The sequence below is a fragment of the Apiospora phragmitis genome (genome assembly GCF_038363925.1).
Source record: "Apiospora phragmitis strain CBS 135458 chromosome Unknown utg000011l:1.0-3236445.0:1.0-3240683.0, whole genome shotgun sequence".
NCBI lineage: Eukaryota > Fungi > Ascomycota > Sordariomycetes > Amphisphaeriales > Apiosporaceae > Apiospora > Apiospora phragmitis.
The window spans coordinates 965,769-980,774 of record NW_027117411.1 but is presented as its reverse complement, the minus strand read 5'-3'; the positions used below and the strand labels follow the sequence as shown (position 1 = coordinate 980,774).

At 53.0% G+C, this 15,006-nt stretch overlaps 3 protein-coding genes across 3 annotated transcripts; 2 read left to right on the top strand and 1 right to left on the bottom strand.

The window, feature by feature from the left end:
* Positions 1–3,459: 3,459 nt before the first annotated feature.
* Positions 3,460–6,787, top strand: PG994_013097 (fungal specific transcription factor; the record flags this gene model as incomplete). The annotated part of the gene is made up of 3 exons (XM_066864506.1): positions 3,460–3,552; positions 3,856–5,582; positions 5,647–6,787. 3 exons carry the CDS (start codon positions 3,460–3,462, stop codon positions 6,785–6,787), a joined length of 2,961 nt encoding a protein of 986 aa, XP_066709467.1.
* A 2,494-nt stretch (positions 6,788–9,281) lies between these two features.
* On the top strand, positions 9,282–12,824 carry PG994_013096 (TAD2-tRNA-specific adenosine deaminase 2; the record flags this gene model as incomplete). Its single annotated transcript, XM_066864505.1, has 12 exons — positions 9,282–9,497; positions 9,574–9,692; positions 9,752–9,990; positions 10,044–10,158; positions 10,211–10,224; positions 10,275–10,296; positions 10,355–10,760; positions 10,945–11,621; positions 11,674–11,749; positions 11,795–12,195; positions 12,274–12,690; positions 12,758–12,824. The coding sequence occupies 12 exons, from the start codon at positions 9,282–9,284 to the stop codon at positions 12,822–12,824; spliced, it is 2,769 nt and encodes a 922-aa protein (XP_066709466.1).
* Positions 12,825–13,420: 596 nt separating this feature from the next.
* Positions 13,421–14,668, bottom strand: PG994_013095 (uncharacterized protein; the record flags this gene model as incomplete). The annotated part of the gene is made up of 3 exons (XM_066864504.1): positions 13,421–13,510; positions 13,573–14,500; positions 14,592–14,668. 3 exons carry the CDS (start codon positions 14,666–14,668, stop codon positions 13,421–13,423), a joined length of 1,095 nt encoding a protein of 364 aa, XP_066709465.1.
* Positions 14,669–15,006: the final 338 nt, after the last annotated feature.

Genomic DNA, 15,006 nt, shown 5'->3' with positions numbered 1-15,006 from the left:
TCCTTGATAACATTGATTACCAACGTACATCACATCAAACAGAGGGCGGGAAAGCAGGTGGTGCTAAGTTAAGTCGGTTTGCCTACCTGATTTCTTACCAGTATTATCTATTTCAAAGACACCGGCCTACATGATGCTTCACACCACCAAGGGTTGTTGGAGGGCAAAAGGTGGGTGAGCGCCAAAAGGATGGGGGATACGACTCAGTTCTAAAAACAACGCTTGCCGCTCATGCAGGCCGAGGCCGCTGGGTTTTAGCTTTAGCGCTCCGGGCTCAGCACAGCCCCCCAAAGATTACCGCTGATGGCAAGGGCGACAGCGGTTAAATCTAATAAAAGTGACTCTCGCGTGGTGCGTGGGAGGGATTGAACGATATTTCCATTTGGGCTTGAGCCATACGAAACCCGAAGCCCGAACCACCTTCGCTACTGTACTCCTTTTCTTTTCAACTTGGATCGCATGCATTTTATGGCCTGATGGAAAAAGGTAGGTAGAAATCAACGGTCCATGATTGAGCATACCGGACCGAACATGGTGGGGGGTTAGGATGATATGTACATAAGCCAACCACCAACCACCAACCTACAGCGTCGTGGAGGGGGATGGGGGGGTCATGCAGGGGTGCACTGCTACTGCATGTACCTGAGTACCGGCTACGTGCGGTACAAGCGAGACTTTGATCGTACACATATGGAGTATCAGCTGTACTTTCCATGGCGCTGTAAGCGCATATGTACGCGTATCGGCCAGCCGAATTACATAGTCGGGCTTGCGGCGCCCGGGGGTGCTACCACATCGATATCCGCACTGTCTCTCCCGACGAACGATTCTCGCACGTTGTCAACGAGGTGGTTGCGTATCAACCCCATGTTCGGAGGTTCAGGAGACAGGACTTGAGGAGATAGAGGCGAGGTGGTGCCTAGAAACAAAGGAAGGGTTGAAGATTGAAAAGGTCTTTACATGCGGAATCATTTCGCGAGGGTGCTGGCTTACACTTGGGCGGAATTCTATTTTGTTTTCTCGGTCGATAAGTATGTATGTAGAAGTAGCCAGTGCTGGCTTTCCCTCCGCTCAACGGGCGCGGGCAGGTAGGTAATGGACGAATTGCCAAGTTCCTGCTGCGCCGCGGCCTAGAGTGCCTGGCCTGCCTGGCACTCCCAAGCAGCACCTTACTTTTGACCTCGCCCTAGCGAGGATATGCACTGGAGAGGGGACACGGCCCGATTCGGTCAGCGTTGCCGTAGTGTCAGAGCTTATGCTCTTCCCGTGAAGCGCTCCAGCGCAATGGGTTGTCCAGATGCGTTCTGTCCATGGACAAGGTTACCAATCCTTCGGTTTCTTTTGGCGCCTACCGGTCTTTCGCTTATTCAACGCAGACAAAACAAACATAACAGCAGTAGGCAGATGGATGGCGCAAGGTAGGTAAGTATAGATTTAGATAAGTCTCTCGAAGTACGTACCTTCTTTTACCTACCTACCTCTCTCAGGCTTGCTCAAGTGCAAACATGGACGATGGGCGGATAAAAGACGGTCAAACCGCGACACTACTGCACCTAGAGTGCATGTACTGTATCGCTAATGGACGTATCAATACTATATATTCCCATGTGGCTAGGTACGTCGCAGAGAGACTCCTTGTATGTACCCTGTGATGGAACCGGAAACACCAGCATGGCAAGGGTGTGACGGATGGTATGGTGGGCAAGAAGTAGATTGCATCGATCCCCAACTGCGTGTCTGCAGGCAAACACGAAAACGAATGCACGCATTTCCCTAAAGGGACAAAGAAAGGGCAATTCGGCAGTCGTGGGATCCCAATAGCGCCGCAGACATCAATTAGCAATAGCTGGCAGATGAGATGCTGAAGCATTCGTGATTTGTTCCCGAGTGCATACTTATGCTTACCCCTATTGACAAATGAGTAAGAAGATACTTGGATACTTTTACCCACCCTCAGGTTCGGATGGGGTTGCTTCGTCTATCATTTCTACCCGCTGAAGATTTCTCGATCCGACGAGGTTCCCGCTCTAACCGGCTGAAGATAGCCAAAGTCGGGCGGGAGGAACTGTCTTACATGTACTCCGTACCTCTCACATTTCCCTCGGGATGGCACCTCCAGAAAACAACTCCTTGCAGGTCTGTACCTTCCTGCCTTGGCCTTTAGCCAGGTTCCTCCAATCCCTTCCCGAGAATGGACTGGGGAGGAGTCGAGAGGACCGCCGATCGGGCCACTATCATGCTCACACCGTCACAGCGAACCCTCCTGCCCGTTTTTATGAAGTCGATTCTGGCGCAACATGCTATGTATGCTGCGGCTACTGTACTGCACACACGTACAGTGCTGTGGACTGCCCTACAGTAGTCCTGCATCTGAACGACCAACGACGCCTTCTTGTTGAGATATGTAGGAGGGAGCCAGGTACTTCACTCAGGCGGCCATGTAGCTACATAACTAACATCCATCAACTGAAGGCTCGCCAGCCACCGCGTCACGGAAGCTAGGCTCCCGATCATTCACCATTAGCACCGCGCCATCGCCTACTTTAACTGCCCAATGCAACACCAGTCAATCATACCTTGACACTTCCTTTTTGCCCCCCTTCCCTATGCAACTTATGAGTTTGCATATAGTCGTCTGGGCCCCATGCGTCGAGGATGAATATATCAGCACATATCCTTCTCCTCCTCTGTATGCCACCCATTAGCCATGCTACGACACGATGAACTGACCACAGCCAATGTACGTATGTATGTAGGTAGGTACAGTGGTTTCATATGCTCGGCATCCATCAACGTGGGGTTCAAATTTGCGGACTGCGCGGGCCTGGGCGCCATGGATGGGCCGAGCCGATATGGGCTCCAGCTTGGAACGCTAGGTACATGTACTTTCGTCTTTCGTGTTGGTGAAGGGGCCAGCCTGCCGGCGGAGCACCTATCAGGTAGACCGTGGCTACCTTAGCACGCTGGGCCGCCTAAAGGTTCCCAGGGTGTGGTTGTGAGGTAATGCTGGTCTATCCGACCCGTCCGGGAACAGAATCGAACCCTTGCACTTGCAATCAATCGCCAGGGAAGAAGAGCTTCCCTTTTCGCCTTTACCGGTCAGGTCCATGTAATTCAACAAGGTATGCATGTACCTCGCTCGTGTACCTCGTTGTAGGGTCGGTCGGTCCCATCCCATGTCGCTATGCCGTGCGTGTTGGACCAGACGTTCTCAATGTTGGCTTCCCAAGTGCTCCCCATTTGATGCTGCAATCTACCACCATACCATCGAGGATTCGTAACTTCGCGTGCATAGTGTGTCTGTCGATCGTACTTCCCTCTTCTCCCCATTTCCAACCAACGTCGCTTCCCCGAAGCACGCAGTCTAACGAAGAAGAACGAGGACGGGAACAAGAGCGACTATCGCCAGACTTTGACTGATTCGTGCCGATTTTCTTGATACCTTTTCTGCTGTGTTCCATGTCACCTTCAGCCATCTCAACCGCGCATATCCATATCCACACCAAGCCTGCGAGAACCCGTGGTTACCACGACATCCTATCCTTCGACCAAGTTCGCGTTGCGACGGACGGATAACCACTCGCATACTCTCGGTCGTATCTCTGCTCGTAGACCTGCTGTCCAGCTGGACTCTTTACGGGTAGCTGCAGTCCCCTTGATGTTGTAGCACCCTCGCTGGAAATCCTTGCATTCATCTTGTCCGAGCGCCCTTTGACAGCGGAGCCTGGGGCACCCGGTGCACAAGGAACACGGCTGTAGACGTCGTCTTGAGCATTAGACACAGCGCCTGTGCCAGAAGGGGAAGCAGAAGCCCATACGCAGCGTTACAGTAACCGAACACCACCGGGCTTATAGCACGAGGCCCAGTCGCCGTTTGCCCACGAGTCAATTACACCAAGTTTCACGGGTCTGTGCCAGACCCAAGCCGCCACAATTACCTCTCCACTCCGAATAGCTTCCATCCTCTCCCCGCCCGATCCCGAATCGCAGAACTCCGGCAACACGCCGTCTTATCATTCTACGCCGAAGAGGAGGTTCGAGGACGCCTTCGTCCCTCCCGATGCCCACCTGGCCCCGCCTACCCATCTAGCTCCTCTCGAACACCGACAGCACCCGGCAGCCACGGAGCGGCCGCAGAGTGAAGGGCTAGGGGGTGTGGTGAGGGGCTATGTAGTGAATGATGGGAAGGGGGTTTTGGCGGGGGGTTACGAAAGCAAGAAGCAGCAGGCCAAAATGCGCCCACCAATGCGGTCGAGCATCGCCTGCCTGAGGTGCCGAAAGTCCAAAATCAAATGCGAGAACAATGGCGGGAGTAGTCCCTGCGATAGTTGCATCAAGACGGGCAAAGAGTGCATCTTTAAGCTTCCTGAAGCCAACCCGGCACCGACGAAGAGGACTGAGCCACCCGTCGGCATGAAGCAGGATAGGGACGGGGGCTCTGATCGCAAGAAGCTGAAACGGATCGACGATATCTCCAAGATGGACAATCAAAAGGCAACGATGTACGCAGATGAAGTTTTGGCCGCGCCGTTCCTCACCGAAGACCTTTGGGAGCAAGTCTTGGATCTCTATAAGCTTCATTTCGCGCCAGAGCTGCCCTTCTTGCATTTGCCGACCATGAAGGATAGGATTGCTCACAAGTTTAAAACATCTCAACCGGACCCTTCCCCTGACTTCAACTTGGTACTTCTCGGAGTCCTGACGCTCACTGCCCGGTTTCATCCCGACCTGGTAAAATACCTTGCTCACGTATGCAGCTCACAGAGCGGCAACGCAAGGTCACGGCCAGTTCAGACCCAGATCGATCCTGCCGCCGCGTCGGAGTACTATGCCGATACACTTACCATGGCTCTCGGCCCGCTGCGAACGACCATGAGAGTCGCTTCGGTCGAAAGAGTTCAGGCTCTGCTGATGCTTGGTTTGTATGAATGGGGTCAAACACGCCCTCAAAGTGGCGGTTTAGCTGCATGGATGTATGTAGGTTCTGCCATCCGCATGGCACAATTCCTCAAGCTGGGTTTCGGCGACGTGAAGAACAGCCGAGAGGGGTCTGAAGAGCCATCGCCAGGCATCTCACCTTCCCAACGAATCCAGGACAAGGAGGTGAAGCGGCGCACCATGTTCAGCTGTTTGATTCTAGACCGAATGCTAGCGTGTGGTAAGGAGAGATCGTCTATCATGAGAGCAGAGGACTTGCAGATACAACTACCCTGTCCCGAGGACAGGTTCGACTTGTCTGTACCTGTTAAGACCTTGCTGTTACGCCCACGCAAATTTGGTGAGCAGCGGCATATACAAGATGATAGCGTTTTGAGCCGTTTCATACAACTGGTTGATCTTTGGGGGGATATCTCCAAGTTTAGTATTGCTGGAGGCCGACTGGTAGAAGAATACCCGCCGTGGGATGAGAGAACGACATTCTACCAGCTACGGGAAGCATTTGAGGCTTTCGATGCTGATCTGCCTGACACCTTTACGTTCTCCCGTTCCAATTACTTCAAGCACGAGAATCACCAGGCATCCAGTGTATATGTGCTTTTGCATATGCTGCGAAATGTGTGCCTCATTATGCTACACAGAGAGTGAGTTAAATCGATGGCTCATGGCTATGCGTTTTGACTTGACTAGTATTGACGTGGTTCTCAGGTATATTCCGTTCGTTCCAATCCGCTGCAAGAAGGGGCCGGTAGGTCCCCTTGACAAGCCTACATTCCCAGAGGATCAAGCACCCGAATTGTTCTGGCTCAAGAGTGCGGAATATGTATTCAAGGCCGGCAGAGAGATCATTGACCTGATTGAAATTTGCCAAAAGAAAGATAAGCTGCCTCAATCTACTATCGTTCTCTTCGCCATCTGGACTGCGGCGTTCGTGGCACAATATGCCAAACACTTTCCTCATATGGATACGGAAAAACACATCCTAAGCCATCGATGGAACGAATCAGCCGCGGGCGAATCTGAGCCGGATAATTTCCAGCATGGGCCGACCGGTCTCACTTATCAGACACTGAATAAGATGACTGTTTGGTTAAAGATGGCATCAACATATGTCGGTGTCCTCCAGCAGATGGACCGCTACTTCTCAACGATAAAGCGGGATTTCGACAGGCACGTTGAGAAGAACAAATCCCTCGAAGGCAGGTCCGATATTCCTCTCCGTCAAGGCGGGGGAGGTGCCGATCTGGAGAATTACTCCAGACTGGATATCTTAAAGGACTTTGGTGTAATGCGGCCTGGTCAGATAGGGCGTGGTGTTGAGGGTATGGAGCGATCTCGAGATAGCCCCGTTGACCGCGGTTCACCGATTGCAACCGAGAATCCGGGCACCTCCGGGTCGGATCGTATGTTCTCTAGATCGGCCCCATCGGGCTCCTTCACTGCAATCAATCGCGCGCCTATGAACGCATCGCCGATGACGCACGCGGAAGCCAACGGTCCCATGGAGCTCAAAGCGGAGGCTGGATCAGGACCACCACCCAATGAAGGCCAAGAGGAGCACTGGCAGCAGCATCGTTACTCAGCTTCCCTGCATCAAATGCAGTCTCCCCCCCAAGTCTACGCTTCGTCAGGCGACATTCTAGATCCAGCGGCAATGGCTGCGCAGGCCATGGGCTATGCTAGACCCCAGTATGAGATTGATCATGAAGAGAGTCGACGGTTCAACGTCACGAATGACCTGGGGATACTGACGCAGAACAATGACCCCTGGGATGGGATTGATGGATTTTTCAGTTTATCGCCGGATGTCTCGTACCAGCTGATGCCGCAGCATGGAGGATTTGCTTGAGCATGTCGGATTATACGGACAGGGGGCGCTTTGGGCCTCTCGGGAACAGCGGGGCCGGGCGTTTGAGGAGTTGCACAAAAGCAGGAAGATATGTGAAGTGTTGTTTTTCGAGTCAGCGATATGGGGTTTCCTTCCACTTCATGCACCCGCCTTTTTGACCGTGCTATAGGCCTGGCAGAGGCCGAGTAATTAGTGACGTTTCCCCCCCGCAGATATCCCAAGCATTTGCGAATGCAATGTAGATCCAGTCATGTGTCCAACCTGACGGCTTTCTGAACTGCTATACCCCCTTGCTTGCCCTCGCCACGTATCTTGCGAAAGTACGGATAAAAATTAAGTACATAGGTTCTTAGTCACTGCCTAGGGAAGATTAATGGAGATGACCTCGCTGTTTCCTGCCTCGGCGGCAGCTCCGTATCAGGGAAGCGAACGAATGGAGCCTGGCATCTTTCCCCAGACTGGACTGGACTGGCTGCCATGGCAAGGTCATCAGTCCGTCTCACAGATGCATACTCGATAAATGCTCCATGGAGCCAACATAGTCGATGGTTTATTATTCTTGACCAATGGCTGACTGGCCCGCGTCCTCTTTGTGCGTTCCAACTGCAATTGTCGTTAAAAGTTCCCCGCATTTTCCTGCTGCAAGCCAGCGGCGATCAGAACCGATGCGCGCCATCCATCGGGCTTCCTCGGACATTTCGTTTTCTTCTTTTTCTTTAACCTAAACCCCCGTACTCCTCTACACCCCCCCTTGTTTATTATTCTTGAGTAGAGAAACCAGATCGGCGAATAAGATGCCTTTCCGCCAAGGATCACATCATTCGCAAGAAGCATTTGCGTGGGATGTATGTAGTCCCATCTCCCGACATACACAGACAAGAAAACATTTCCTGTGAAGAGGGGTAGAGGATCCCTATTGAGGGGTAATATCCGCCGGTGGCCCCATTCCACGTCGAGATGACGTGTGGGCATTCTATCACAGGAGCAGTAAACAACGACAGTTGACAGTCACAAAGTGCGCTTATTAATCGCCGTCTACTCATGGTCTAGGTCGGTTCAGTGTCGAGCAATTCACACAATCATCTTCCACCACGTGCCCGTAATACATGCGGTGTTCGCCCGGCTTCCCCGGAAGGGACTCTAGCCTGCGTGATATTCTGTATGTATATGTATGTAGGAACAATCAAGATCTATCTGATAACACCGGGCAAGGCCTTTGCCCACGATTACTGCTACATTTTATGGGAACTGGTGGTTTCTAGGCGCGTGGACCCATCCATATACCCCGTACAATGAGCCCGCCACCCGCTCCGCACCAGTCATATTGGGTCTGTACACGCAGGGTGTGGATGGACTTTCCACTCTCGCTTGTCGCTTTCCATCGTATTCTTGGTCACGCAAACAACGTTTACAAATCTTCGTCGTGCGTTCCTGACGTGAGGCTTCAGGAATGGACGCCCAACACCCGCCTTTCCAAGGCTCCCGAGTAGGCAGATGACGAGACAGGTGTTGAGCTGTTTCTGTCTTGTCGGAGCAGGATCGTAGTGGTCTAGCAGCCAGCAGCATGTCCAGCCGTATGAAGCTGAGGACAAACCCTGCGGAAATCGCATGGAAACATTGCATATGTACGCGCATATAGACTAACATATACATTATGAATTACAGTCCATTGTCCCAAGGTGGTAGGTAGTAATGTATGTAACCTCCAGGCTTACCTTTACATTATGTCGACGGAGAACCATGATGACCAGCAGCTGCAAGCTGCAAGTACGAGCAAAAGCAAGCCAGGTTTGCGGGGCGTGGGGCTCAACTAATAGCTTTGGGCCTCCCCTGATTTGCTCCTCCCAGACAGCCGAAAAACCATGACTACCTGGCTACATACCTACATACATGTGTGTACGTTGGGGCCCTACCTGGCATTCAGCTCTACCAACAAAGCGAACTAACCCCCAAACTCGCTGCAAACCATGACAAACCGATTCGGCTTTCCCATCATCCCATTGCTGGGGCACAGACTGGAAGCATCCATGAAATCCATGGACCAGCTGCGCGCTCCTCAACGGCTGGACTTGGTCCCGTACTTTGGACGCTTGGTTGCACAGCCCTATTGGGTACCGAATGGAGCCAGAGAGGAGACCTTGGATGATACTTGCACCAACGCGCTATAAGGCGACATAGCGGGTTTCGACTGAATGTAAATTGACATCATCATCCCGAGTCGAGCTACCGAACTGTTTTCTGCGCCAGCGTCAGCGTTAGCAAGGCCCATTAAGGTTTCAGCCAACATCTCCGTACCCAGCTTGTTGCATCCAGGTGCCTCTCGCACCCGCCTCGCTACATACTACATATATACCTCCTCCCTCTTTGACCTAAATACCCAGGTTACCTCGAAACCTCTTCCAATCAAGCCTTCATCGCAGTGCCTTCATTGTGATCTCTGGAGTTATCGTTCAACACGACTCGCCCTACTGCATTGCACTGCCTGCCCGCAAAGATGCAGTCTCACGCTGTTGATGTTTCCCCCGACTCCCAGGCCTTTGCCTCGGGAAACAAGGCCGGAAAGAGCGGGGGTTTGCAAAAGGATGTGGATATTATTGATATCCGGCAAGCCGCTGTTGAGACCAACCTGAAAGAAGAAATACACAAGCTGTTTCGGCCCGAGGAGGGCCCCCGGAAGCTCCCCTACGTTGCTGGTTTACGACGAAAAGGGGTTGCAACTTTTCGAGCAGGTCAGCAGAACTCATCAGCGTCACATTTCGCGTGCTGGGCATGCTAACTGTGCATAGATCACATATCTGGAGGAGTACTACCTGACCAATTATGAGATCCAAGTCCTGCGCCGTTCGGCCGCCGCTATTGCCAGATCCATCCCTTTTGGCTCTATCGTTGTTGAACTTGGCAGTGGGTAAGTTCATATACTACTATCTTACATCTATGGCACGCGATATATAACTGCCATAACAGCAACCTGAGGAAGGTCTCCCTTCTCCTCCAGGCGTTGGAAGATGCCGGCAAGGATGTCGACTATTATGCGCTGGACTTAAGCCGGGAGGAGCTGGATAGGACTCTTCGCCAGGTCCCAACCCTTCGTCATGTGCGGACTCACGGTTTACTTGGCACGTACGATGATGGCCGCGAATGGCTAAAAAAACCCTCTATTGCGAAAAGGAGGAAATGCATCATGAGTCTTGGCTCCAGCATTGGTGAGCAATCCAAAAGTTACCTATCATTTCAGTCTGACTTGTGATGTATATAGGCAACTTCCATCGGCATGAAGCAGCTGAATTCCTCAAGGGTTTCACCGAAGTCCTCGAACCTGCTGATACTATTGTGATTGGGCTGGACTCGTGCACCAACCCATCAAAAGTTTAGTATGTATTATTCAAGCCAGATAACTCGGGACTGAACTGACTTTGGCCGCAGTCATGCCTACAATGGTCAGTACTACTAACCTAGCTCTGGATCCAAACTAAACCATTCCATACAGATCGCGAAGGAGTCACTCACCAGTAAGTCACGGAGCGGATGGAGCCTGCGGGTTCGAATTCTGGCTGACAAGGTCCACAGGTTCATTCTTAATGGCCTCCGGCACGCCAATGAAGTGCTGGGGAGGGAGGAGTTCAAACTCGAGGATTGGGAGGTGATAGGAGAATATGTATACGACAATGAAGGTGGGCGGCACCAAGCCTTCTATTCGCCTGTCCGTGATACGACGGTACTGGGTGAGACCATCAAAGCCCACGAACGCATCCAAGTGGAACAGAGTCTCAAGTACTCGAAAGATGGGATGCAAAATTTGTGGAGAGCTGCCGGTGTGGTTGAAAGTGACAGATGGATGGTCGAAGGCGACGAATACGGTGAGCTTCTTTTTTCTTCCCGTTCTGCTGTCCGACCCGAGGCAAGCTTGGGCACAAATCTCTTCGAGGACGTCTGGACGAATAAGCACCCTTCCCCCACATTTCCCTGGTGCATAGTCAGACCACTCGGGATGCCTTCTTCAAGTAGTGCATATTGCGCACTTCACCCGGTTTCTTCTGCCATCATGATACCAATAAATTGTGGCCGGGCTCTTCCCTCTTTCTGTTACCGACTCATTTTCCCACCCGGTCCCGCCACGCTGACAAGACCGACTTGTAGGGTTGCACTTGCTGACCAAGCCCACCACCATGGAGTTCGGCCGGAAGCCTTCCCAGTATGCCCAGGCGACTCTTCCATCCCTTGACGACTGGAAGAACCTATGGTTTAGCTGGGACACCGTCACGCAACACATGCTGCCGAACGAGGAGCTTCTTGACAAACCTATCAAGCTACGTAATGCCTGCATCTTCTACTTGGGTCACATTCCTGCCTTCTTGGACATTCAACTCGGCAAAGTGACCAAACTGGCTCCTACGGAACCAGCATTCTACCATTCCATCTTCGAAAGGGGCATCGACCCCGATGTCGACAACCCAGATCATTGCCATGCCCACTCAGAGATCCCTGACGAGTGGCCTGCTGTCGAGCAGATTCTTAGTTACCAAGAACGAGTTCGGGCTAAACTATTGAAGCTTTACGAAGATGGTCAGGATTCTATCCCTAGGGATGTGGGAAGAGCCATCTGGGTTGGATTCGAGCACGAGATCATGCACATGGAGACACTTCTCTACATGATGTTACAAAGTGACAAAACCCGCCCACCGTCTCACACCGCTGTTCCGGACTTCAAAGCTCTTGCTGAAAAGGCCTACAGTGAGCGAAAGGACAATGTTTGGTTCGACATCCCGGAGCAATGTATTACTATCGGCATGAACGACCCTCAAGACGGCCTTTACTTCAAGGGCCATTTCGGCTGGTATGTTTACATGATTCATCAAGCTTTGGTTTGCCACTGATTGCCATTGTAGGGACAACGAACAGCCTGCTAGACAAGCGAAGGTGCATGCGTTCCAGGCCAAGGGACGCCCAATCACCAATGAAGAGGTAACTCAGCCACCAACCTACTACCTGCAGGACTAACTCTGGTAGTATGCGAAATACATGTACGATACCAAAGCGATGACGCTGCCCGCCTCATGGGCAGATAATAAGACAGGAAGCAGCAATGGCACTAATGGAAATGTCAACGGCCATACCAATGGACATGTCGGAAACGGTGAAGCCGAGGGTCAAAGTCACACAGCACATGCCGTGCCCGCCTCCTTTTTGGAGGGCAAGTCTGTCCGGACTGTATACGGACTTGTACCCCTCAAATACGCACTCGATTGGCCCATTTTTGCTTCTTACGATGAGCTAGCCAGTTGTGCCGCCTGGATGGGAGGGCGTATCCCAACCCTCGAAGAGGCCCGAAGCGTCTACACTCATGTCGACTACATGAGGCTGGAACAGGCCGAGCGTACGCTTGGGAAGACGGTTCCGGCCGTAAATGGGTATGCGATTTCCTTTCTCACCCTTGCTTATCACTTGCCATGATGAAGCGAGCATAAGCTAACATCCGGCATGATCAGGCATCTCGTCAACAATGGTGTCGAGGAAACGCCGCCATCCAAGGACTCAACCCTGGTCAGCAGCAAGTCGTCTGAGAATGACGGGCTTTTTGTTGACCTGACCGATGCCAATGTCGGGTTCAAACATTGGCACCCAGTCGCCGTGACAGCCCACGGCGACCAGCTCGCGGGACAGGGCCAGATGGGAGGTGTCTGGGAATGGACCAGTTCCCCCCTGGAGAAGCACGAAGGCTTCGAACCCATGGCTCTGTACCCTGGATACACTGGTGAGGGCTCCCTTGAAGCGCTCGCGTTCGGCTGTTTTCCATTTCCGTATCCAACTAATTGCATACTAGCCGACTTCTTTGATGGCAAGCACAACGTCGTCCTCGGTGGGTCGTGGGCCACACACCCCAGAATCGCCGGCCGGAAGTCATTGTAAGTCGATTCGGCCCATGTCGTGTTGCATTGTTGTATGCTTGCCTGACTAATCTTTTACGTTCAGCGTCAACTGGTATCAACGAAACTACCTATATGCTTGGTGCGGAGCTCGACTGATCCGAGACCTGTAGACTACAGTGGTGTTTACATAAGGAGGGGATGATTGTAAGTAGTGATGGCAACCAGTATTCAACCCTGGGCATCACAACCGTCGGCCAGCTCAAGCAGCTCTCAACCCTGTTTTGGCAGGCCCGCGCGGCGCGGTTGACATCCCGCCCCAGCCGCAGTTCAAAAGTGTATGATTTCATCGGGTTTTGAGTAGCAGACATTTCTGCGTCTATTGGATAAGTAATTGGGGTCGACTTTTGCTGTGAATGATAGTCGTCCCTTATTCAACAATGTTTTAATGATACGTTCCGTTCCACTGATTAGGTTTATCGGTGACGATGGGTGCGCAGCCCCTTCATGTCGATTATGCCGAAGCTCCAGATCATGTAGAGGCTTATCTTGGGGGCTTGCTGCACCTTAACGTTCAGCCAATAGGGATATATCTCCTTCTCATCCTTTTGATCTAGTTCCTATACCTGTAACGCCGAGCGATGAGAACCAGCAGACTGGTCAAGTCTGTGATCGTGTAAAATCAATAATACCACGTGTAGTTCTTTTTAAAAACTACCGCCATATGCCGTACGCCTGCCAGGCCTTACTTCATGCTACCAAGTTCGCCTTACATCAACATATCAATCACCTCCTTCGCGACTTCATCAGGGGTTAGCACTTTGTGGTCGGCGAAGAAAGCCTCGATAAGCTCCGGAGGCTGTGAGAATGCATGGGTCAGTTACGTAATCCAGAAGATAGATAGTAGTAGACCAGGCATACCGTGAAATCGATAGGGTCTGGCATCGTCACCTTCTTGTCCTTGCCCTCTTTGGTGTTGTCGGAGTAGAAATTGATGACGCCCTGGTCGAAGCTGAAGTCGAACTCGTCAACGGGGAAGGTCTTGCCGAACTTGTGCTGCTCGGCGGCGACGTAGAAGGGCTTCCGGCTGGCCTTGGCCAGGACGGCGAGCGAGTAGGTGCCCATGCTGGAGATGATGCCGCCGTTGGCGGTGACGGCCTCGGCGCCGACGACGACCTTGTCCACGGTGGCCATGGCGTAGGCGAGGGCGGTGAAGGGGACGGTGGCGACGGGCACGCCCTGGCCGCGCAGCGACGCGACCACGGCCTCGCTCTCGGCCGCGAGCGCCGGGTCGACGGCGTAGAGGACCCGGAACTGGCGCGGCGGGTCCGTGTACCAGCCGTAGTCGTGCTTCTGCGCGGCGCGGCCCAGCAGGTTGCCCACGACGCGCGAGCCGCCCATGGTCAGGATCGTCGTGTCGTCGTGCAGGTGCTTGCGGCCGTTGACGGCGATGCGCTCGCGCGCGTTCTTGGCGCGCGTCGCGAAGAGGCGGCTGTTGCGCAGGAGGTGCTGGCGGACGACCTCGAAGCTCTCGTGGGGGTTGTCGAGGGGGGGCTGCGGGGCGGGGGAGGACTTGCTGTTGTTGGAGCCGTTGGATCCTGATGACGATGCGGGCTGCTTAAGCGACATGATCAGGTACTGGCTGAAGAGGTCGGTGCCGTGGCTCAGGGCGATGGGGTTGCGGACGGCGGCCTGCAGCTTCTCGGACTGCGTCTTGACGAGATCGATAGTCTCGTAGACGGTCTTGACTTGCGAGTGGCCCAGGAACTCGATCAGGGCCTCGATGGCCGCCATCGGCATGGTCAGGTCCGGGTCCTCTTTCAGCAGGCGGTGGTAGGTCGCGACGATGCTACCGGGAGAAAGAAAGGTCAGTTAACACACACAGCTCCAGTCAAGACCCATGGTGGCGCATCGCAGCCCCTCCTCTCGGGAAAACGTACTCGAAAGACTCGGCGTCGGCATTGCTCCCTCGTAGGGGCAGATCGCGCGTGACGGCGCCATCCTGAACGTCAGCCATAATGCGTGTGATTCAGCGGATAGGGGGAGGGAGGGAGGCGTTCGGGATTGAGCTCTGTCACTGGAGGAGTTCCTCACAACTTGGTTATGCCCCTCCAAGATGACTCAAAAACGTCGCCCCAGAAATAGTAGTACAGCCCACTTGCTTTTTTCGGAGACCCCTGTCGATTTTATTTTAGGTTGCGGATTTTAGTGGACAGAGCCTCAACCACCAAAAGTCCTTTCCCGTGAACAGCAACGAGCAGCACAGCTTACTTCACTTACACATTTTACTATTAAAATAAGCTTTACGGAGGTTCTAGTCACCTGGGTCTAATGGGAAAGAGCAGGGCTTTGATA